The sequence below is a fragment of the Ptychodera flava genome, unplaced genomic scaffold (assembly GCF_041260155.1).
Source record: "Ptychodera flava strain L36383 unplaced genomic scaffold, AS_Pfla_20210202 Scaffold_88__1_contigs__length_448041_pilon, whole genome shotgun sequence".
NCBI lineage: Eukaryota > Metazoa > Hemichordata > Enteropneusta > Ptychoderidae > Ptychodera > Ptychodera flava.
In genome coordinates, this window is record NW_027248410.1 from 422,536 (window position 1) to 448,434 (window position 25,899).

The window sequence follows — 25,899 nt, forward strand, 5'->3', positions numbered from 1 at the left end:
TTTCAGATTGATATGTCTGTCTAGATTGACATGCACCAGAATTAGAAACAAAACTTTTTTTTCTTTTTGGGCCTATTTACTCATGGTGACTATTCAAAGACAGTGCAAGCCATGCACATTATCCATAGTGCAGATGCAGTGTTCCTGTAAAAGTAAATGTTACCGGGATTTCAAAGTCAGTTTACTGCATTGGAATCTAGGTGTATCAATGCAATCATGTTCCGGACAGCAGAAACCTTACCAGGGTTCCCAAATCATCTCCCAACATTCCCCACCCTTTGCCAAACCACTGCTGACATGGTGTGAACTAGCATACCTAAGATAGATTCCTCTGCCAAAGAATCCGATCTTTCCCCTTCTCATGTCAAGTCCTTCTGAAGCAATCAGTTGTTTCTCTACAGTCGTACCATGGTACAGGTAACACTCGTTGAGGTCTGACCCTGTTGGAATATGGAAATTTGTGTTGTAACACAGGCCAGGCATTAAATTTGACAAATTGTACAGTATGTCATGGACGGTGTTGTAAAATGGCACAATGCACTTGCTGATTGATTCATATTGATGAACTTCCACTCAGAACCACGGATGCATGCAAGTCTCAAATGGTAGCACCAAAGTTTGCCAGTTTGGCATTTTCTACCAGCTGTACAGTAGAAATGTTAGCACAATAATGTTAAGCACTGACAGAATCCTATGCAGCTGAAGAATTCTAATAACATATCATGTTTTACAAAGGGTAATAAAAGTTAAATGTGATTTTAAAGTGTCTGCAAACTGATTTTATCTTTTGCGTACCACAGTGAGACTCGATGGTCAGGTATATTCCATTAGTTCTCTGCAGTATTAAACATGACTCTCATTATGGAAGAGAAAGGTATTCATATTGCAAACAAAAATTGTCTTTCGTTTTCTTTCCTGATACTTAGAAATGGTCCTGTATTAAACATATGCATATGTATTGATTTGACATCAATAAACAACATATAGACCTAAATGTTTTATACAAAAGGTTGGATTAAAGAATTTGCATTTGCCCAAGCAAACTGTCTACTACAGTTTCCATATGTACAGGCATGTCACACTCTTTGCTTTGTTATTCAACACTGTTTGAGCATTCACAAAGATAACCGAAACAGAGGTGGTTGTCGGCACTGCATCTGTGCAACTTTCTTGTTTACAAACAACGTAATTCACACACAATATCTAGGCTAATCAGGTCGATATGCAACATTTAAAATTTACAATGTACATGTATGACAGACAAGTTTTAACACCAACGTACCTTGGATACAGTGTTTACATTGGTGGTATGGGTCCCATACCTCCTGACCCCCCTGGACCTTTAAAATTTAAATGATAACTTCTGAAGTCATATATGCAATATTTTCTAACCTACCTTGAGGTCTACTTCTCATCATCCTTGCCCTTTCAAACTGGTATTTATCCAACGAGTCTCTGTTTTCTAACCTTTCAATTTGGAAAATTTTGTAGTCTTTCACTTGCTTGACAAACTCTGAGTGTATACTACGATAGTCTGAATGGTTAGTTCTCAGTTTAATTAGGTAAAACCCATCTGGACCTGACCACCCATCTGTTGCCCAGTTGCTAGGGCAACCATCCTCCTCGACCGGAAGAGGTTTTAAGGGTGGAACATCTGCACTATTCTCATCTTCAATATTCCTGGCACTCGGTCTCTCTTCCGCAATAAGACTTCTTGGAGCAGAAGATTCCAAGGAACTTGGCTGATCTTCAGGTTTTTCTTTTCCAGCATCTTCCTGTTTCATCTGTGTTTTAATTTCAATATCAGGGACTGTTTCCTGGCCAGTGTTTCCATGTGTGTCACCATCATTTTGCACATCTTCACTATCATCTGAACCACCTGTATCTTCACGAGTGTCGTCTTCATTTTGCACATCATCATTGGTATCTGCACCACCCGTCACCCAGGTTGTGGTCCAACCTTTAGATGCTGCTGACATTGTTGACTCTGTTGAAAGTTTAAATCACCTTGTACAAATTGTAGGCTACTGCTATTCTCCAACTGGTAGATTTCAAACTTCTTTTCAGTAATGTGGGGAAGTTTGAGAACGCTGGTTTACTGATCACACATTTGCAGTTCACATGTCACTGAACCATCTCTCAAGTTCACAACACCTGTGTTTCTGGTTCTGTTTTCTTGCACATCTACTTCACGATCTGCAGTTCATGCCAACATCTGCCATGTGAATAAATACAAATCAATCAAAACTTTATTTTCATAAGGGTTTGGTGTGTGCGTGTGTTTGTGTGAGTGAGGGTGAGAGAGAGGAGAGAGAGAGAGAGAGAGAGAGAGAGAGAGAGAGAGAGATCTGCCATGTGAATAAATACAAATCAATCAAAACTTTATTTTCTTAAGGGTTTGGTGTGTGCATGTGTTTGTGTGAGTGTGGGTGAGAAAGAGAGAGAGAGAGAGAGAGAGAGAGAGAGAGAGAGAGAGGGAGGGAGGGGGGGAGAGGGAGGGAGAGAGTGTGAGGGCCGTTCATCCATTCTGATATGATCATAAAATGCTGTTCTTCTTTTTTCCCTTTTTTCTAATCAGATAAACCTTTGACCTCAAATGACCTCTTTCAGCGTTTATGACATCATATTTCAAAACACAAACAGTTCCACATTGTGATTTGTTCAGGTTTAAGTTTCAAAAGTTAAAGCGTAATGTGTGATGCCATTTATAATCTATGTATTGTAGTTCACATATTCCATATTTCTCTTGTGAAGGTGAAAAAAGAAAGCGACGTATATATAGTAGGTCGATGCGACGTGCGCGTAGGAAGTTGAGCCCACGCAACTTGCAAGTAAAATAACTTGCGGCATTACCATAAATATCTTTTCCGCATTATTTATTCTTACATTTAATCTTACTCCTTTCCTCAGTAATATAGAGGTCAATGAGTTTGATCTCCTGGAGACATTTATGTTTACTACCTGCAGGCCCACAAGAGTATGGCGGTCGGATTGTAATCCCGGAAGTAAAATAGGGAAATTCCCAGCCTCCATGTCGGCCATGTCCTTGTCAATGATTGGTTTATATTTTTAGGAACCCACTCAAGGAATAGCCTCTTCCGAACATTCGCGATTTCACCCGAAGTGTAAGGAAACTGGATAGTGTATTTTGTTCCCTAAAAGCAGCTCTTTTCCGTAAAAATTGTACTTTTCTTTAATGTGAAGTTAATATACTAGATGAATTTCTATATCATAGAGCAACATATCAATTCTATGATAAAGTATTGTAGTAACCCACTTTCAACTAAAGTTCGCCTCCGGAAACAACCGAAAAAACGATAAGTTCCGACAATGACGTCACACAGCTAGGTGATTTGTGATAATACACGCAGGGGTGAAAAAAACAAATGAATTCAGAGAAAATCGTTTCAGGTAAGAATGTTTGTACTCTGAGAGATAATATTCGAAAAAATACGGACACTCATGTAGAATTTTGTAAGTCAACGTACTTGAAATATCGCAGACAGCTTTGGGCAATTGTAAACTCAAGTACAGTTATGTGGTGAATGTTATGAGTGTGTTGGCAGACTGAGTGGGGCATGACACCAAAGCGCCATCTTGGAAAACTCTACATCATACGTACAAACAGCTCAGCTGTTATTTGAGAATGCCATGTCGTCAGAAATTGCAGAGGAATTGACAGCAAATATGATAGCAATCGTAGCCATATATGCATTTCAGATCAAGTATTTTTACGTGATTTCTTGTCGCTGAGAACTTGCACAACTTGTGGTATTACTAATGCTCTTCAAAAATTTACAATTGCAATTTATGTGAAAACAGAATAGTCTAGAAAATTGCTTTGGTATTACATATATTATGTCTGCAAGGGATATATTATCTCTTATATTTGCTTCCACTTGCTTTGCATCCAGGGATATTCAAATTATTTAACCAAACAATGTTTTATGATTTTTCATGGTTATATTTTATGTTACGTTCTGTTATCCCATGTAAGAAAAAAAAAAAAAATTTGTTCACCATACTCAAATTTTACAGTACAGTAAAATGTGAGGCGAATCTGATGGCCGACTTAAACTTGAAGGAGAGTAAAACAAATATAACAATTTGTCGACACGACACCATGATGTGGGTTGGAAGTTGAACTGAACAAGTTCAGTGTTGTGTAAACCATTAAGGGAATGGAATATCATTACTGTCAGTGCAGGACAATGTCAACTGATCATACTGCTTTGCAGTGCTTACATTTACGATAAATACTTGAGAACCTAATACATGTTCTGTGTGTACTCTTGTGGTACCTCCATGTTATGACGGACATAATTTGTGATTTCCTGTTTCTCTGGTACACTAAATGCCATTGAGAAGCTGGAATTCAGTTGAAGACAAATACCATGTTACCACTGTATTTGCCATTAGAGGAATATTAAACTGTTATGCTGGCATTATCATAGCCATTACGTTGTCTTGGCTTGTTATTACAGGTTCTGAATTGCCAGTCTTGGCATCTTTTCAGGGATTTATGATAAACATGAGAAAGTGTCGATATTTTAGTGTTTCAGGTATCTTTTCACTAATTTGTGTCTCTCCTAATGAGGCCTGTGGTCCAATGATATTTTGAAAAGAAATGTTTCTCAGTCATCATGACACGTGTCATGTTATTGGCTGTCTTCATGGTTTGGCTCTTTGGAAAGACCCGTTTTCTCCTACCACATTATCTCCACCCACATATGGGTGGAGGGACTGCTTCTACAGATGGAAGATTCTATCTGTTATGTAATTACAAGGGTCAGATCTTCTTCTCTTGTGTTTCTCAGCTTGGGGATTTCTATACAGTAGTGATGGCTTGTGCAGGTATACCTCTCCATTTTGGAACCCAATGATCGGGTACTGGCTAGCATATTTCAATGTATGGTGTGTAACACTGTAAGCATTTCTGTGCCTCCTGCCCATGGAGGTAGATTGTTTTACCTTCATGACCTCCCCCCACCATGTAGCTCTTACATAACTGTCTGCTCCATTGTTTCAGGAAATGTCACACTCCCACTGCTTGAATATCTGAAAACGTGTACATGTTGATTCTCAATAGTTCTGACATATTGCCATTGTTTGAGCCATCTCAGTGCATCAAACTTTCACTGGTAAATGTTCCTCCCAAACAGATTTTTGGAATACGTGTCTTATGTCATACAAAAATGGATTATGACTAGACCTGTTTATGCATAACACAGTTAGAGTGTCTGTTTGTGCTTCAGCTGGACAGTGACCATATGGCGATCAAAACCTCACAGGGATGCTATTATATAGCCCGTGTGGTTGCTGAAGGCAAGTTCCTTTGACAAGGAATCTAAGATGGAAAATTCCATATTATGTGTTTATATGAGAGAGGTACCCTTCCACAACTAAAAGGTAGTTCTATCCACAAGTTCACAAATTCATGAATTATGAAATCTGTATAAAAATAACATCTGCCTGCATTTTGACTTCTGTAATCCCTAAAAACTAACCCTTTCACCACAGTGTTTTGGCCCCAATTCATTGTTATCAGTGACGAGTGTGGATTTGTTCACTGGGGGTATCCGATTAAAAGCATATAATCATGTATGCAAGATGACATCAGTAAAAGAACCTCTGTCCGCCATCAAGTGATGAGATAAAGGAATGTTAACTGTGACACATTTTAAATGAAATATGCATTAGTTCACAAACAACCATACCTAAGGATGCTAAATATGTCAAAGGAGTGACAAAACTATATCAGGTCAAAGGTCACTTGTACTCTGCTGCCAGAATTCCTGAATATAATATAGAAAAAGGATTAAATCCTTAAATTTTCATTCAGTAGATTTCCTGACAAGTGAAAGTAAAAGGCATATCTATCAATATAAATAATTTGAGGTATTGACATCATGTTGTTATTCTTTACACAAAGATTGTCAGTGAAAGTATTACCCTTTTCCATAATGAAGTATTGTATTGCTACAAATAGTGAAGTTTAGCAGTGTGAAAGTCTATACCAATATCATGTTTGATGACTGAAGAATATTGTAGTTGAAGAATTTCCATGCAAGCGTGAGGTGTACGGTTGATTGGTCACTGAAGCCTGCTGCTTACCTTCTAAAAGTTCACTGACCTTGTTTTTCAGAAAATTGACGTAATCTTGTTGAGCCCAGCTATTCAACACAACAGCTTATTTCTCTCTTTGTATGCAAGTGCATGCAGTGATTGAAACCCATCGCCACATCAGTGGTCATAATTTGAATAAAATGCCACTTACAAACATTGAACTGGTGAATGTACAATAATATCCTGTTGATGTTCAATTGAACATTGGTGACATTTCCTCATGTAGTATACATACATGTACATGACTTGTTACTCATGTAGTATACATACATGTACATGACTTGTTACATACATCTGTTGTACTGACGTTAGGTGCACAAGCCAAGCAGATGTGACATTGATGCCAAAAGCATGCATATATTAGTCCTTCATGATCCATTACAATTATGTTAGTTAACCATAATTAGAAAGTAGATGATCGGATGTATTGAACATTGGAATTGCTAGTAGTGAGAGCATCTGGCCTTTTAACAGATCTTTTAAGTATAAGTGTTGACAGGTATACTAGTGGCACAACAAGACATCTTTAAACTCCACAATTTTGCTTTTCTGTAACAAAGAATTGTTCATTAAAATATGACGCTCCAGGACTCTACCCTTTTCAGGTCAAGTCATTGAAATCTGCATAGAAATTTAAGAAATCAGTGTCATCTACCCAGAAGATTAAGTATATAACTCACTGCTATCAGGTCAATTTGTAGAGTCACAATGTTTAAAATCAGTGAATATTAAAAATATAAATATTTTTGATGATCTTCCAAAAGGTTGTCTGTTGAATGTCTCACATGAATACAGCCATACATGTAGGAAATGATTAACGCCTGGCTGGTTTGACCCTATTGGACCCACTAGTACAAAATGAACATGGCAGGAAGAGGCTTTATAAAGAGTGTAAGACCTGAAGAGAGATGTGTATCCACTCATCAGAGTACTGTACATATGAATATTTTACATCAGAAATGAAGAGGCACAATTGTATATGCATCTTACATGCTTTATTATTTCTTTTTGTCTTCAGTATGGAAGAGTTGAGGAACACTGACCCACAGCGCCTTGAGCTTCTGGAAGCTAGATTCTTAGGCTCAGGAGCCAGTAGGAGTACATTTCGTGAGACTACCAGCACCAGTGGCATCTCCAAGGAAGACTCAAATCTTAGTGTAACCAGTCAAGGGTCATGCAGTGATAAAGATGTGGAAGTAAGTATTGCTGAGGTTATTTATCACATTGTTGCACACCTGTCTGCACCACAGACAGTCAAAGAATGTATTAAGTGGGAAGCAATTTAATTATTACTGGTCAGATTTTTTTCTTTAAAAAATGTGGCAATCATGCTGTCGTCATCTGAGAGATTCATTTAACCTTTTCCTGCCAAGTCCATATTTCACCACCAGGTCAAGATGGTAAAAATTAAAATGAAACACGACATATTCCATATGGTGTATTTTAACATAATACTGTACTTTTGAAAGCTGTTGAAAACATACATACTGTAAACTTGATTTTTTTTGGACTAAAGATGCTATAACAGACCAAGCCAAGTGGGTGAAAATACATCATGTTTTAGCTCAATACTGCTTTTTACTGACTTGGCTGATGGGGAAGTGACACTGTCTGGCAGGTAAAGGGTAAAAACAGACATTCTCTATGACTCAGATCCTAATTCAGATAAATCTGCGTACTAGTGAACTAAAAGTACTGTGCAAACGTAACAGTAAACAGCACCAGTCACATTTTGTCATAGCTTAGTGGCTCAAGTTAAGTGTGTATTGCTCTCAAACCAGTGAGTGGATCATAAATTATGGGAGAGGTATTTACAGCGGTGAATGTGTGACGATAGTACCTTTGGTATGGTAGTAAAGGGTTCTTACACCGTGAGTGATGTCTCTGGTTTTGTTCATGACTGGATATATAGCATGTCAATTGCATAGTGTTCAGCAAATCTGAATAGGAATATAAATTACAGTTGTTTTTTCTCTCAGTTAATGAGGCAGTGTTCCGTGTGCATTTTCATAATATGATTACAGGCTGGTAATTCAAATTGTCTGGACAGAGGATTAGTGATAGCAACATGTACCTGACAGTGGTCAATGGAACAATTTCAAAAACAACGTACAAGTGTATCTCAAAGTGGGTTACATTATCCACAAAATTGGTATTTTTAATATGTCTAAAAAATTGAGGTGAGGCTAAAGCTCTGAGTCAGTTCTGGTTTTGCAATTATCATGGTAGTGTGTGGGAAGCTACTTCCTGGTAGTGTTTCAAACGTGAATATATATAACGCTTGGGCATAATTATATGAATATCTCTATTCAGGGGTCAGTTGGCTGCCAAAGAAGTATGTAATTGTTGTCATATGATAGACATTTTAACTAAATAAACATACTATTCAGTAAAATAAACAGCTATTTAGAAGTTTGTTAATCATAACTTATCAGTGTTTTATAAACTTCAACCCCTGTACATGAAGGAGAATGGCCTTTACTGTAGTAAGAAAGGTTTACTGTACTCTAGATGATTAAAATGTACATACGTATAGGGTTATGGTCATCTGCTATTTTATTTATTTTATGTAAATTTGTTGAGAAGGATTTGTTTGGCACACGTCTGTGGGATACCAATGAGTTATTCCTGTCAAATGAAGTTGATACTGCTGAACCAGCAGCTTTTCATTATGAGAGTGTGATAGTGGTAGACACATAAATAGACTCATATCAATTTAAAAACAAAACAAAAAAAGTGATGAGGTATGTAATATTTTTTTGCTGATAATTTACAGACTCCAGACAAGAAGCCTGGTTCAGAAAGGAAACGGAAAAGGAAAGGCGACAGTTTCGACCCAAGTTCAGGTAAGTGGTGACCTTTTCATTATGCCCCATATGTAAAATTAGAATGTGACACATGAGCATGGTATTCCTACTGAAGTTACTGGTATACAATTTTGTTTTTGTGGATTTAAGTAGGATTCAAGATGTTTGTGCCAAGACAGATGGCTATTTTCTCAGCAGTGTCTCATTGTTCACAAAACTATTACACTATACTATTGTTCACCAGAACATGAGAAAATTCTTGTGAAACATTTTTCGTACAGTGCTTTGCTTACAAAAGTAACAAGATATGATCTTCTTTTCATGTTGCACGATATATTTTTGTCAGCAATACTCATGAAAAGTGATGAAAATCACAATGATATTGTGCATCTATTTTTCATTTTGTATACAATGCTTTGGTTACAAATATATGTCCGCTGACTAAAATATATTGTTCAACATGAAAGCAGATCATACCTTACATGACCCTCTGTATTGAAAATGTCAAAATGGGCCTCATCTCATTGACAATTGTTTGATATCAAAGTTAATGCTAATGCTGGTGTATGATAAAACTATATGCAGGACTGCCAAAGTAGGCCATGCAACCACTCAATATACGTCAATACCAGTCTCCCAACCATAAAAAATGAATACTTATGCTTTTACCTCACCCTGCTTGTATAATTTCATCGTGATCTTATCAGATTTTCTGCTCTTCTTCACAGCTGCCTCAGGCAAAAAATTAATGAATATTTAAGGTATGTGATTGTGAAAGATACTGGATCATAGTGTTGCTATGAAAGTCTTCATCTTACAATGTTTATGTGTATTATAACACGGTATTAGTGGTAGAGTTTCATTTCTAGCTTTAAGGTAGTTTGCACCACAAAAATGAAAGACTTAAAATTGGCTCAAACTTTCCTCAAGCAAACTTTCAACCATTTTCTCTAAAAAATCAAGAATTTAAATCGGAGGGCACATGAGAGAAACAAGGTACCCAATGATTACCAACATTAGAAATTCAAAATAGCTATGACCCCCGTGTTAACTCTATGGGAGAAAATGAAATCCCCAATTTTCACAAAACTAAGCTGATCAAAACTTTATTTATTCCAAATGCTTCAAAATTAGCCCTTACATATGGTAGGCCAAAAGGATATTGTAAAAATTTTAGTCCTAATATCTGTTCCAGAGGCGCATTCCACCTTAATTAGAGAGCGTGATGTGGAGCTCCATTATTGTAGTGATCAATTCACTAACTTTTTACCTCGCTCTTGTAAATTTTGAAACCTGGCTTAAGTTTACAAATACTTTATCCAATGTTAATCCTTATCCTGCCAGGCATATCATTTCCCATCTGTTGAGTCAATAAAAAACTCTATTTAGCCAAAACCTATTCATACTTCACCTACGTGGCATTGTCTGTGAGAGCAAGTTTAGTCATTGAAAAGTCTTGTTTATAGCATCTTTTTTTTGAGGGGCAGTCAAATCTTTTTCGCCTCTGTTGAAATGCAACATATTGGGCCTATAATGACTCACTAGTTATACAAGTTGACCTGATGACATGTGACATGTGAACTCAACAGGATCAGCGTTTACTGTTAGCTCCATACTGAAGAAGAAATCAAGATCGAATACCTTCTTGAAATGTAATTAAACAAAATCAAGGAAGGGGTTGACAATGTTGCCTGTTCTGCAATGGTTTGGACAGGTTGTCCAGGAGTTTATGAATGGCAGTTTTTTTTCACTGTGGTTACTTGCTCCCTGTCACCCAGTTTCACCTCCTATAAAGTCTCCAAAAACCATTGGAAAAACAATATGGCTGATCCATATAGGGTGGGAAGGGGACTGAAGTTTCACCTCTGAACTTTGTACAACTCTTTCGTTTTCAATAGTAAATGTTTGACATTATTTTTACTGAAGTTTTATGTTGTTGTGACCATTGCTAGAGTTAAATACCGTAAAAATCAACTACTGGAGAAGTTAGTCACCTCAAAGACCTCCAACCCATGAGGAAATTATGAAAATATAGGAAATAACCATCCTATTTTGATGTGTAGACATCCTGTGTAGCCTGTCATGCTGTACCTATGACCTCTAGTAACATACATCATATCTCTTCCTGAAAATTGCAATGACATATCAGTGTTCTCCCAGATAGAATTTCATAGAGAGTACTGGCTGATTTGCATAAATTTGCATAAGAATAAGTGTAATAGGATATCAGAGGGGGTATCAGCAAAAATCAGGGGGGACATTGGCCCTGGTACGCCAAAAGCCTATGGGCAGAACACTTCATCTTTATATAGTCTTTCCAATCTGTTATTTATGGAGATTTAGTGTACATGTATAATTTGGAATGAATTTTAACAGTTTGTGTGTCAAGTAACATTTCTCATATAAGGATTATATTATCATAGTATTATCATTATCTGATTATTCCTGATTCCTTTTCTCACAGTATTCATCCACAAGTCCAAGCAGGAGCAGTCTAGCAAATAACCCAAAATCCCAAGTGGTTTCAATTACATGGTAAGTGCAGGGCTGTCAATGTTTTTTTGAATAGAAGGGTACAAGTGAAAGAACAGGAGGGTACAGCCTTGTGCGGAGCGAAGCGGAGCAAGGCGTGCGCGCAAGCGCACGCGGGGGGAGGCCAGGAGGGGGGTGTCCCCCTCCTGAAGCTGAAGCTTTTCTAATTATTCATCTTCAATTGGTGGCCTGTGGTGGCACTTTTGAGGGCAATTTACTGTCAAGATTATTATAACTGAAGTATAAAAAGTAACATGAAAGTGAATCTTGTGAAATAAAATTATGAAAGACAAACAGAAGTATTACAGAGTTTATATGTTTATTGATACACCAGGTTATTATTATTTGCATACAAATTCTGTTGAATTACAACCTGCCATGCTTAATAAAGATCATAATCTGAACCATAATCAGAATCACTGGAGTACTCATCTAAGCCCAAGGCTTGTATGGCACTCAGGCAGTACCAGCTGACAATACCTCAATATTGTGTGATTCTCAGGCTGATGAAACAGTAGCTTCAGAAACTACATCTGCAAAAACTATTTCTTCAGATGTAGCTTTAGAAACTACACCTGCAGAAACTATTTCTTAAGAAAAACATCTGCAGAAAGTAATTCAATAATTGTAATATGTTCCCATTCAAAAACAGCTAATCGTATTAGAATTTAAAAAAATCTTGTCCCCACTGCAAAACTGATGTCATAACGTCACGACAAAAAATTCCGATCTACGTCTGGTTGATACTGTAATTTTATTTTGTCTGTTTTAAGACCTCTCCTCAGAGTTACCGGCTATGAATTTCCAGTGTGAAAATTTACAAATGTTATGGGGTAAATACGAGACCATTACCAGAGACAATTTGAGTAGACGCTACGTCATACAAACAATTACAATACTACAGTTTACATCCGCTAATGAAATTGCGTGGCTTCGTTGTTCGTCGGCCTCTCAATCGACAAGATGAGAATATGTTGATTTATTTAGGTAGTAAATCCTTGCGCGTGAAAGTTAACGATCAAATATTTTCTCCTGATGACTATAATAGTATCTATTCTGATATTCCTCACAGTAGTCAGAGTTTTGTCGAAACTCACGCCGGCCAAGTGGGTAAGCTCACTACATGCATGTTATATCCATATTCAAAACATGGTTTACCGCCTCACGTACGTGCAAGATACCGCGAAAGTATATAGTCAAGCCTAGCTAAATTTTGTGATTGCCTAAACATTAAAAATGTTGGTCTTGGTAAATGATTTGAAGGATCGGAATACCGATATTTGCTTTTGAGGAAAGATTTCGGATGTCGGAAAATATTTATCAAACTTCAATACTCGGGCCTTCGAAACCACAGCATGTACTACCGTATGAATACATTTCATAGAACGGCAGCTTGGTGCAAACAAATTCAGTGGTAGTCAAAACTCACTAAAAATTGTGTCAATCCCCACAAAGTTTTTTTTGCGCTGAGTAAACGATTCTTACTGATTGTAAAGAGTGTTCACGATCTGCAAACGGGAAAACAAATCAAAAATTCCAGTCGCTAAATACACGTAATGCTATGGCATTTTGCTCAGACGCGGCGTGAAATCTACATTGCATGCTATACCATTGATGGATTGAACCCCCGATCACTGAAATTCCTCAGGAAAATAAAATGATTTACAAATATTGACATTACTTTTATATCCAGAGCTAGTGTAAGCCTCTCGGGGTCTTTTTTGGACCCATAAATCCAACGTGGCTGTCGACTTTCGTAGCCATATCGATCGTGTACGTCCGAAAACCAATCAGAACACGTAAAGCTTTTTGACAGTACCGATTGAAACCAATCAGAAATCGGCTACCAACGAGCCTTAGGGGCTGCGCCTCTGTAGCACAGCGCAGCCAACGGTAGAATTTGGACAGGCAAGAATTCATAACGTGTGTAAAGATCATTATTGCAGGCCTTGAATAGGGAAAACAGGCGGCGGCAAGCCCTGTGTCAGACGGCGATTTGCCGCCGGTGACCGGCTATAATTGACAGCCCTGTAAGTGCTCTATAAAAAATTGAATTCCTGTCTATTCAGTTTTCAGAATGAATAATATATGCAAGGGTATTTGTGGAAAGATTTGCTTGCCCATCAGTCATGCTGAATATTGAAATGAAGTGACTCTGCATGGCATTTGTAAATTTTTCACTTTAATTATTTAAGCCATGGAGGAAAGTAAACTTACTTGCGACCATTTCCTCCAGTTTGCAGCGTGAATATCCTTCTGAAGTTCCTCTTTGAAAGATGTGGTATCAAGCTGGTATAGTAATTGAGTCGAAACATTCCTGGCCATGTTACATGTATTTTATGGTAGTTTTTCTGTTACATTTTATATTGAAGTAAGGTTGTATTGATATCTACAACAAATGCTGTATTGAGGGTGAAAGAGCTTGACTGTCAGAATCCCTTTCAGTGTTAATATGAGGTTCATCGTGTGAGCATCATAATCATGCTAAAAATTAAGAGACTCAGAATATCTGTAAACTTACACTGCTCTGTCTGACTTCCATGAATGAACGATTATGGAATTGGATTAGGGCATCCATGTACAAAGACAAATATTCTGTCAATAATTTGGACCACTTTTCTACATCTCTTTGTTTTACTTTCAGTTTCCAAATCCCCACCAGGGAACAGTGTAGACTTAACAGGCTTCTCACACTTGCCTCAAACTCCAAGACGAGTTGATAGTTGTTCTGTAGAGACTCAGGTAAGAGCTTAACTGAGGTCTACTTTCTCTGACTCTCTCTGCATTTAAATGTTTTTTGTTTAAGGTCTATACATACTTCAGTCCATGAAGCAAGGGCAACCCAGATAATAATAAAGATAATAATAATCTTTTATTGTCAATACACATCATGGAAATTTATGTTTCCACTTCCAAGCTTCCACTACAGTAACAACACGAAAATGGTATAAACTTATAAATGCACAGTGACTGTAGAATAAATGTACACAACTTGGCAGTCATAATTTCCTTAAAATAATTTGCATATGCATATTTGAAACAACACAGCTGACGGGATGAAAGACTTTCCAAAAGCATCTTTTGCCAGATTGCTCAAACTGTATGTCAACTTGACAAATTGCTATTCTATAGCTTCCTCTCCAGGCCTGTGAACAGAATAGCAAATAGGTCATCTGCACATTGTTTCACTTTAAGTTGACATTTGCATTATCTGAACTCGTTGCTCACGATTTCTTTTCCGTTTTTAGAGTTACATGTCCATGCGAGATATATCAGACCTAGAGGTTAAGGTGTCTGATGACCTACAGAAGAAAGAAAGTAGAATTGATGAGTTACTAAGGGTAAGATATTCAAATATTATTTCAGTCACTAGTGAATACTGAACAAAGACTTACTTGCCCAATTTCCATGGGCCCATTGATATCGTAGGAGAGCAAATTGAACCAATAAATTTCAACAAAATCTGTTCAATTGATGATTATGTGATTATAAAGCCCACAGACTTATATCAATGATAAGGTTTGTGTTGTTGCAAGTTTTTCACAGGTCTTATGCACATAGTACCTGTTGTACTTTGATGAAGATGATGCAAATTCTTGTGTTTGAGTGATGTAAAGAATTATCAGTGTGACTCATTTTCAGAGAGAAAGGCAATGAATCAAAAAGTCGTTTTGAATTTCTGTTACTCATCATTCATCACACTTTCTGTGTGCATCACTTCAGGAGCAATGACTCGTAGAATTTGTAAACTCTCTCCTCTAAAAGTCTGCACCTGAACAAGACCTTGTGAGCAAATTTCTTGATTATTCCACATTCAGTCATTTCCCGTATAAAGAGTTTCACTGCATGCTTCCTTTACAGACAACTGTTCAACTTAGACAAAAAATAGAAAGCCTGGAAACGTCGCTAGATAAACAGAAGGAAACATGTAAGAAGTGTGTAGCCATGAACAAACAATTACTCATAGAAAAGGTAAGTGAAATAGTCTAGTTTTAACTTTGATTGTCTGTGACGTTTGTTATGTATTTGCTACGAACACAACTACCCACCTCATACTTAACCCTGTGAGCGCTGTAATTTTCTCCCGCCAAAATTTAGTGCATCAAAATTTACCAATTTTATGAATTTTTCTGTAATTTTTTGATAATTTGGACCAAATGGACATCATATTTCATTGGCTACAGTTTTTTCTCAAAATTTTGGCCAAAATCTGAGAAACATTGACTGGGGTGTATATTATTATAGAGGGGACAAAAATAGGCTTTGGCGCTCAAAGGGTTAAAAGTGCTATTGAGATAGAGAAATGAGAGAGACATTGTCATAAATGGATAAAGATACTGCCAACAATTACTGATGATTGAGAACTTTAGTGCATTGACAAACAAGACCCATATTGTTATCCATGTTCAATGGCTGCAACCATGGCCGTACTCTTACAATTGCAATGAATGGCTGCTATCCTGTTATGAAAATACAGGTTAACCCTTTTCCTGCCAAGTCGGTGAAAATCCGCTTGAAATTCGGTGTAGCTAGAAGCTGAGCAGCCACGGCCGTTATCCTCCTAAGGCGGTGGAAATCGGGCTCCTTTTTGGTACCCCTTTCCTGCCTAGTCGACGGAACTACGTGTAGCAAACCCTTGCTCACGCTAGGGGTCGTTCGAGACAGGTTTGGGCGAGGAACGGCGTTTGCTCTCGAAATGGGTTCACAGGGAGTCCAAGGACAGGGAAAGGTGCAGAAACCTGTCCGCCAGTCCCCACACCCGAGGGGGGCTGGTTTTTTTTTACCGCTTTTTAGCGGACTTGGCAGGATAGCATGGTGACGTTTTCTGGCGGAGTTGGACGTACTTGGCTGCCTGGCACTATACAGATTGCTGCCGAACTTGACCAACTCGGCAATGCTAATCTAGAAGGCTACCTCTTGCAAACGATTGGCAGATATGCCGATGGTGCGAGACGAAAGTCACTTATTCAGTTGTGCGTGACTGAAAATGAGAACGTATTTTTGACGGGACGGCTCGACTTGTTCCTCCCATGGAACGGATATGAACGACTCGGAAATACCATTACAAACTGGTGTCCGACGTACTAAGCTGGGCTTCAGCTCTGCAAGTTCAAGCCAGGCAACGTCCTTCACTGCCTTGGCCGTGCCATTCAATGGACGTAGCTTTGGATTTTTATTTATTCCACCGTCCGAAGTACTGGCTCTGGTTTGCAGGCAAACGTATCCTCTTGCCGATGCATTGGTAACTACGTACGCTGTTTGCGTAAAGAGAATTCAAAAGGGCACATGAGGTCAATATGCTACATGTACGGGGATAACGTCTGCATTTAGCAGGGACTGCTTTTGTTATGCAAACCAGCTAGCAGTACAATATGGCTGCCAGCATGTGGACACGTCGATGGCTAGAACAATGGAAGCATATTGCGTTGCACCCGTGCATCGCAAAAGTGAACTGAAGACTTGGGGGTAGTGACTGGTTATCACTGGTTAGCTGCAGCCCAAGCCATGTCGGTACAAACCCGTACCTGACTGAGGACCACTCGATTAAGTCAGTAATGAACGGTAACACTCGTAAGCCAACTCCCAACTGAGCTGGCAAAACTACGTAAAGCTGTGCTTCAATGGCTCAGCCATGTCGTTAATACAACGGCAAAAACGTAGTTTTTGTGCTACACTGCCAAGTCGTTGGAGGTACGTATTCAATTGCCCCTACCCTGGGGAAACAGGACAGGTTTGACGGTGCTTCTGCACCCCTAGCACGACCCTCAGGGCCTCTGACTAACAGACGAGTGAGGTGATGTTTGTGCCTAGCGGACGTGCGTAATACTGAAGGAGTTTATTTCCGAAAAAATAAACATGAAACGGCAATAAAATGACGCACTCCCAGGGGCAAACAAAGCCGGTGACCTCAATTTTTTTCTGCAGCAACCCTTGAGCTCCTTCCCCTGTCTACGGGCATGTAGAAATTATCGAAGTCTAACACGTATAAGTACGGCTAAAACTACCCTGAAAATGGGCGATTTCTGCCAAAATGGCTGGCAGGATAACATGCAGGAGAGCCAATCTTTTGCAGGCACATATTATGGGGCGGTTTTCTACTGACTTGGGAGAATAACGGACAAGGGCGCTCGGCAGGAAAAGGGTTAATGATCTAGGCTGCAGAAAGCAAGTCTCTAAATGTCAGTGAATTTCCTGATATATCACTCTGTTTGTCTAATTTGAAAAGCAACACCAAAAGTTCAGATAAATGTGTGCATATTAAGTGCTAAAAAGGTGTGTTTATTAATTTACTTTCATCGATATTTTAAAATTTAATTCTCTTCTGGCAAGGCTATTGATCACCTCGTTTTCTGCAAAACTATTACAAGTTTCAAGTAGAAACGCAATTTTCAATATTTATTGTAATTTTGAAATAAGAACCGCAACTAAATATGTGTACAAATAGTGTATTTATGGGCACTGAAGTGATGACATTCCACATTGAAGGGAAATAGCGCTGATTGCAAATGACGTCATTGTTCTCTCTCATTAATATGCATAAATAAACATTTGCCCGCATTTTCCGCATAAATGACGAAAATAAAACCTGCGACTGTTAGAATGGCTATTTAGTGTCACACTTATTCGTATGAATTGATGACCGAGACTACAAGCTGCAACAACAGCCGTGCATACAACGACAAAATTTGTCCGAATTTCAGCTTATTTGTCCGAAAGTCGCGCACATGCAGCTATATTTCGTAACAAACCCGAAATCGCGATCAACGCTATTGTAGGACGTGGTTTGATCTGCAGGTCGACTGAATATCAGTCTCTATGTATTTCATTCAACGTAGCAATTACAAAGTGTCATGGTTGTAGATAAAAGAGTTATCTTTTGCCATCTGAATTCAGTTGCATATTTGGAATTAAGTGCCAGGGATAGCTGTCATACCTGTGTGTGTCCCATCTATATTCTTGAAATTCAATGAATTTAGAAGAAGACAGTGTTTTGTTTATAATTCATGATACAAAACTGTTATGCGGTTGTGACTAGATATCAACGTGCTGTCCATATGTGTTTTCTGCAGTCGTTACAAGAGAAGAAGGAGATCCGACAGCGTAGCATGGAGAATCGACTTCGATTAGGTCAATTTACAACTCAGAGGCAGGGAGCCTCATTCGTAGAAAGTTGGCAAGATGGTTTTGCCTTCACCGATCTCATGAAGTAAGCACAGCAGTTTCATCAACACTATGAGTGAGAGTTCTTAATTATTGACATTGGTACAGTATCATCACCATCAGCATTCCAGATATCGCATGCCTTCAGTCCAATGAATATTCTTCGTCAATAGTGATGCATCATTCGTTGATTCACATACTCAAAGAATGCTGGTTATGAGTAATTTGCATATATGAATACATCTACATAGGAAACTGAGGATTTCATCACAAGACTCTCAGAGTCAGTCTCAACATGTTACCAACTCCTTTGAAAATCTGTCTTATTTTCAATTTGTATACGGGTGCCAGTGTGTCTTGCATCTCTCGACATGATGTATCACAGAAAGAAGAATCATTGCTGAACTGTGTTGGCATGGTGTTTTTTTCAGATCATTTACTCTGTGGATAAATGATCACAACACAAGTAGTTGTAAAATAAAGGGACATAGTCGGCAATTTTTCATGAATTTTGTTTTATACGAGATACTACTTATATTGTTTGACATGTTGAAAGATACTGAATGAATGGGTGACCATACGTATATTTGACCCCGGTTTTAGACACGATACATGAAACAAACCCTAAAATGAATTAATGGTCATGACCATTAATTCATTTTCGCCATAGTTTCATCCAATTTGTTTAAACTGGGGTTAAATATATGCATGGTCACCCATTTATTCAGTATCTTTCAACATGTCTAACAATATAAGTAGTATCTCGTATCAAACAAAAGTCATGAAAAATGGCGGACTTTGTCCCTATAAGTAGCAAAGAGAAGAATGTTTTCAGATAGTTAACAATTCCAATGATGAGTGCTGGACAATTTACATTCCTGTATATACTACATATCGATAAATCCTAAAAGAGAACGTTAGAGACGTGAACATATTCTCATTAACTTCTCATAGAATATTACATTGATTTATCTCTCTCTCTCTCTCTCCCCGCTCCCCCCAGGCAACAGGAGTCAATTGCTGCAGAAAGAGAAGAATTGGAAAGGCATCGCAAACTATTACTCAAGAGAAAACCTAGTACTTCATCACAGACGTCGAGTAGCAAGAGTGGGAAGCTAAGAGCCAATGGAAGTGAGGATGGCTTTCTCAAACCACAACCACCAGCACTAACATTACAAGAATACTTTGAACAAGAGGAAATTCTAAAACTTAGAGCTTCAGCCCTTAAAAAGGTAAGATATTCCTCCTTAATAGATCACCATTGTATAACATGTGTTGACTTTTTCAATTGAGTAGCTTCACAGTATCTTATATAGATTAGAACATATGCCATGAAAGGCATTTGTCATTTAGATTGCTGGTCACTTACTTAAGGGGTTATTCATCTTGTCAGATGTAACCCTAATACTAGCAAGTTAGTGGACATTGTTTTGATTTTCAGGGTGTCAAGAAAATGGCATTCAGGAACAATCATTATGCTATGTCAGTGAAATTCAGTGATTTTGATAAGTAATAGCCTGCCAAAGCCAGTGACGCTTTCTAGGTACAGATGGAGTTTTAGTGTTCTGTCAAGCTGAGCACAAGTATGCTACATTCTTGTATATGATACATGCCAAGTTGATGAGAATGGGTTTTGACTCAATACTGCTTTTCACTGACTGAACAGGAAGGTCTATGACAGGCTTAGCAGGCTGAGGGACACATGTGTCTTTGAAATGATGCTTCACTCTACAGAGAACATGTTTATCCCAAATCCTGCCAGACAGCATCCCTTCCCCATGTGCCAAGTCAGTGAAAAAAGTGGTTTTTAATCAACTCTATACATATTTCACCTACATGGCATGGTATGTTGTAGCTGATGTGGTCTCTAGAAATTAATATTCAAAGTATCTAGGTATTCAGGGGCCGTCAAGTTTTAAAATTTTGTTAATATGCAACGTGCTGGACCTGTTATGCCTTACTGGTTGTAACAAACTTTACCTGATAGTGACTTTGAACTTGGCGGGATAAAGGTTGTTATTGGCAACTATTTTGCCCATAGATAGTTTACTTGATTTGCTGTCTTTAAATTCTCAACAGGAGGAGCAAGATCTTCAAATGGAATTGGAAAAATTAGAAAGAGAACGAAACTTGCATATACGAGAGTTGAAGAGAATACACAATGAAGACCAGTCTAGATTCAAAGATCATCCAGTGCTAAATGAACGCTATCTACTATTACATTTACTAGGAAAGGGGGATTCAGTGAAGTACATAAGGTGAGTGTTGTCATGGAATTGGACACATACCAGGCATTGTAGGCAACCTTGTCTGAATAGTGACCCAGTGTCCATGCTTCTGTGTCAGTGTTCCAAACATAAAGTGTATAGCCTGTCATTGATATCACAGCCACTTGTGTATCAATAATCTCAACATAACTATCATGCATTACACGCACAGACTGTGTTGAGAGGATTGTTAAAACTTTGTCATGGACTAGTTAGAAAGTACAATTAAAAGGACAGTAGCTGTAACTTTTGATGATTATATTTTACTATTTTTTATGTCAACAATATTTTCTTGTTCTACTCCCCAGAACATGCTGAAACTCCTACTATTAAGATTGTCAACACAGCATCTATACATGTAAAATGCACTGTTATAGTCCAAACCAGAGTTCAATTGTCAACAATAATGATGCAATCTACACATGTACAAGCTTAGTTGACAAGCTGAATACTGTGTATCTCAACATGCTTCAGGGAGTAGAACAAGAAACTGTTGTTGACATTAAAAACAATTTAATGTTACAGCTACTGGCCCTTAATATAAGGTACAACAATAGTGTTTACAAAAAAGTTACCTTTGGTTGGATCACTTATGTCAAATAGTATACCCTTTTTTTAGCATTTAATACCACATAAGTTTTAAAAGACTTAAAAGTGAGTGCAGCCCATACCAGTTATTTGCTAAGATTTTAGGAGATATGTAAATGCTTTGGAAGCCCTATGCCATTTCTCTTGTCCCCTGACATGATGGCTCTGATATTCTAAGAAGAACCCTGGTAATATGACTGGGAACTCCATTAAAGCTTTCCAAGGTACAGCCCTTGAAAAAACATTGCTCCATTATGTGAGACAGAACAAGGCTGCAATTGTGATACTGTGACCAGAGCCTCAACAATTATTCTCCCTAGTGGCAATTGTAATTTGAATGACAAATATCAAGGCTTCAAAAGCACCTCCTTCATGTTGACAAATTGATTTGATGTCAATTTCACAGGGGTTTGATTTAAAAGAACAAAGGTACGTTGCTTGCAAAGTCCATCAACTCAATAAGGATTGGAAAGAAGACAAGAAAGCAAATTATATCAAGTGAGTATTCATGATAGTATTAAACAGCTTTAGGCAAACAAGTTTTTCCATCACTTGCTCTGCAAATGACTGTGACAAAACAAGAAGATATTCAATACTCCTCAGTGACTGTAGGCAACAATGATCATCAGATTTTTCCTGCTCGAGTTCTGCGTGTGCAGAAAACGATGGTTAATGGATCAAAGATAGATGAAATCATTCATCCAAACTTCTGCAACATTTCCCACTAAGTTGGTTTTCACCAAGTCGAGTGCTCTTGATCACTTCCTTGAAACATTTCTGATTACTGTATACTGCTTTTTCATGTCAAACGATATCACAGTATTCGTGGCAGATCTAGATCTAGGGAAATAAATTCAAGGTTGGTTTTACAATAATTGCCACTTTATCATGTGATAAATAGAGTTGTAAAGTATGTTTGCCAACCTCTCTCAGAGTAACTTTTCTTTATTCCCATCCCTTCCTAACTCTATGTGATGTTTCTTTTTTATTCCTTTGTGTAGACATGCACTAAGAGAATATAACATACATAAGACATTAGATCATCCAAGGATTGTCAAGTTATATGATGTCTTTGAGATTGATAGTAACTCGTAAGTACCATTTGGCATGTTTCTATTTTGTTTTAATTCATGCTTGAGATAACAACATATGTTGTCTTTGACATGGGAGTACCATAACCTATACACGTGGGAGTACTCACGGAATGTTGTATATTATGTACATCGTATATAAGTTCAAGGGGGTTACTGATCTTGTTCCCGAAAACATTTTTCTTCAGCTTCAAAACATGGAAAGCCAGTTATTGAATTATTGTATTCTGCCAAGATACCAGACCATAAACTCACCAAAGGTCATGCAAACAGATCATTGTTAAGTTTTCATGTGAGCAAATTGTCTTGGCTGAGATACAGTATCAAGTATCTCCAGTTGCATGTTATTTTCTGTACGTACAGTGTTCAAAGCATAGGGAAAAAACAGCAATTTTGTGTGGTGTAACAACTACAAGTTTACCTTTTGTTTTGTGTTACAGATTTTGTACAGTGTTAGAGTACTGTAATGGTAATGATCTAGACTTCCATCTCAAGCAGAACAAGATAGTTCCTGAAAAGGAAGCTAGGTCAATCATCATGCAGACAGTTAGTGCCTTGAAATACTTGAATGAAAGGAAACCTCCTGTAATACATTATGACCTCAAACCAGGTGAGTTGGTTAAACCACTTCAATAAACCTCCTTTGTGGTACCCTTTCTGGCATCGTCTTGGGTGAAAAACGTGAGAATATTGTAAATAAATCAGGGAAGTAAAAGACTACGGGATCAACAATTGGCATTGCATGGCATAAACCCCTTTATCACCATGGTTTGAACCAATTTTATTGGTTTCCATGGTAAAGTTTGACATCCAGAGAGGGAAATGGAGGGTGAAATACTTTTTGAAGGCATTTAGTATGAAAGCCATCTCTTCTTCAATTTGCTTCAAATATCATAATATGTTAATTCTTATAAAAACAAAAAATGACATGACAATCAGACCAATTTCCAGTGTTCTGTTAAGACATAACATAAAGTAATGTGTTGTTGAAACTGGTTATCTTCTTGGATCACTTGTGATTTGCAAGTTACTGGTGGAATATAGTGTGGAAAAATCATTTCACCAGGATAAGGTCATCAACGCCATAGCATTGTATATGTTAAACTTGCATTCCTAAATTTTACTTACAAATAGATGATTAAGAATACTAGTAAGTAGTTTTAACATATGTTGCTGTACCCATAAAACTACATTAATAGTACCTACAAAATAACATGAAGAAATAATAGTTTTGCCTCGAACTATCAACAATAAATAAATATACTTTTCATGTCAATTGCATGTACCAAAGGAACTGTGGTTTGTTTTTCATCAAATTCCACTGTCTAATGTAATGCCTGATACATTGCTTCACGTTGACAAAGTCATGACACATTGTTGCCATGCAGTCAACAAATCACTTGAGAAGGTTAAAGCTAATTGTGAGACAGCGATCACATGATTTCCTCCCCTTGCAACCATGGCAGTGTCACTGATGTGTTTATGATATTTATTAGTACATTCAGCTCATGTATTACCCAACTCTACACAAACTACTGTAATTCTGTCTAATACAGCAGCTTATTTGAACCACAGTTCCAAGTATAAATAAATGGTCACTGGCCACGCCTTCATGTTCCAATGTGAAAACCTCCCAACTTTCCATGAATGTGATATCAATACCTTCAAGTTAGTAAATGTTCTGTATTGTAAAGGCCTTGTAAACTAACTCGGAAGCCATGATCCCTGTAGTTTTTATTCTTCAATAATAGTTGGAATAAAAATGTCACTTCTTTGAACAGAACCCATTTATTTTAGTTGTCATGTTGAACCCACACATGGGAAGAAGACAGGATCAGGAGTTGTAGATCATATGGGTGGGAGACATATGCGTGTAATTTAAGAGCATTTTTGTTACTATTTTACTCATGACGAAAGGAAAATGTCAGTCTGGTCCGGTTAATCATCAACGATGTTGTTTCACAAGCAAACGTCAGTGTGGTCTGGTTAATCATTAGCCTCGTTGTTCCGAAAGCCAATGTTGATCGTTTGTATGGCTTGATTATAAATATATTTATTGGGAATAAAAAGAATTGCATTGACGCTGTGCTGCTTAGTAAATCACCATATTTAATTCACTGAGTAAATAGTATGCTAAAAAACTTAATTTGTTTTAACCAGTTTGAACTTTATGGATAATCTTCCGAGCCAATGACATCTCTGAAAATATGAGAAATTCACATTTAGAGGAACTACCTGTCAGGTTTTGATATGTCCAAAATAATCTTTTCACAACATGGTTTGGCCAAAACTCGTTATCAGTGTCGACTTTGGAGCTGTTTACAGGGTATTTTGGATGAATAGGTAAAACATCCATATTCAGATTGTTTATGATCATTGAACTGATGTCTTACAAAATCAAATGGAACATAGCTGATGTGCAAGATCATTTGTGATATGAGAATACCTTTCACTAAATCTGGTTAAGTTTTTTGTGAAATGTAAACTGCTTTGCAGGAAAAGGATAGATATTACCAGCATGCCATGTTGAATGAAGTCTTCTGTGTGTATCTTTTACCAGGTCAAAGGTCATTGCATGGGAACAGGAAAATGGCCATATATGGCATTGTGTGATGAATCACACTTCTCTCAGTTCTTCTGAAGAATATGTCAACCTCTTCCTGTCAGAAACCATTGGTTAGCTTGACAAACGATGCAATCGAACCTGGTTTGTTATATGTTGCAGATAGGTCCATGTAAGAGAATGGCATTACATCAATGAACACTCTCAAAATGATCAATAATAGTATAGCAATCTGTCTACCCCTTTTCCTGCCAGACACTTTCGACTTCCCCATCTGCAAAGTCAGTAAAAAAGTAGTATTGAGCCAAAGCCATATGTATTTTCACCCACTTGGCTTGGTATGTTATAGCAGCTTTAGTCTGTAATAATCATGCTTACAGTATCTCCCTTTTCAGAGGCATTTAAATGTTCAACATTTGGTTACAATGCACCATGTTGGACATCTTGTGCTTCATTAATTATAACCAACTTGACCTTATGGTGAAATATAAACTTGCCAGGATCAGGGTTCAACTAGAGTTGTAAAATATGGTGAATTGTCGGGGAAAAATTTACCTGTACTTTGGGAAATAATAAAATATTTTGGTCATCCTCACAGATGTTATATCAGTTTTGCTACATGTAGGGTGTTTAAAGAAGCCATATAGTTATGATCACATAAAGATTCTAAGATGATACCTGTAACCATGTCTCTGTGTGTGTTATCTCAGGTAATATACTACTAGGTAAAGGATCAGTGAGTGGTGAGATAAAGATTACAGATT

General features: G+C 37.7%; 1 protein-coding gene and 1 pseudogene across 1 annotated transcript; both read left to right on the top strand.

The window, feature by feature from the left end:
* The first annotated feature begins 3,256 nt into the window (after positions 1-3,256).
* Positions 3,257-11,453, top strand: LOC139129060 (serine/threonine-protein kinase tousled-like 2). The gene is made up of 4 exons (XM_070694734.1): positions 3,257-3,411; positions 7,145-7,322; positions 8,903-8,972; positions 11,398-11,453. Exons 2-4 carry the CDS (start codon positions 7,146-7,148, stop codon positions 11,436-11,438), a joined length of 288 nt encoding a protein of 95 aa, XP_070550835.1. The 5' UTR covers positions 3,257-3,411; position 7,145; the 3' UTR covers positions 11,439-11,453.
* Positions 11,454-13,908: 2,455 nt separating this feature from the next.
* On the top strand, positions 13,909-25,896 carry LOC139129069 (serine/threonine-protein kinase tousled-like 2; annotated as a pseudogene).
* The last annotated feature ends 3 nt before the right edge of the window (positions 25,897-25,899 follow it).

Coding starts and splice junctions, on each gene's coding strand:
- LOC139129060 (XM_070694734.1), top strand. CDS start 7,146: ATGGAAGAGTTGAGGAACACTGACCCACAGCGCCTTGAGCTTCTGGAA. Junction 7,323..8,902: donor GCAGTGATAAAGATGTGGAA/GTAAGTATTGCT, acceptor GATAATTTACAG/ACTCCAGACAAGAAGCCTGG. Junction 8,973..11,397: donor CAGTTTCGACCCAAGTTCAG/GTAAGTGGTGAC, acceptor CTTTTCTCACAG/TATTCATCCACAAGTCCAAG.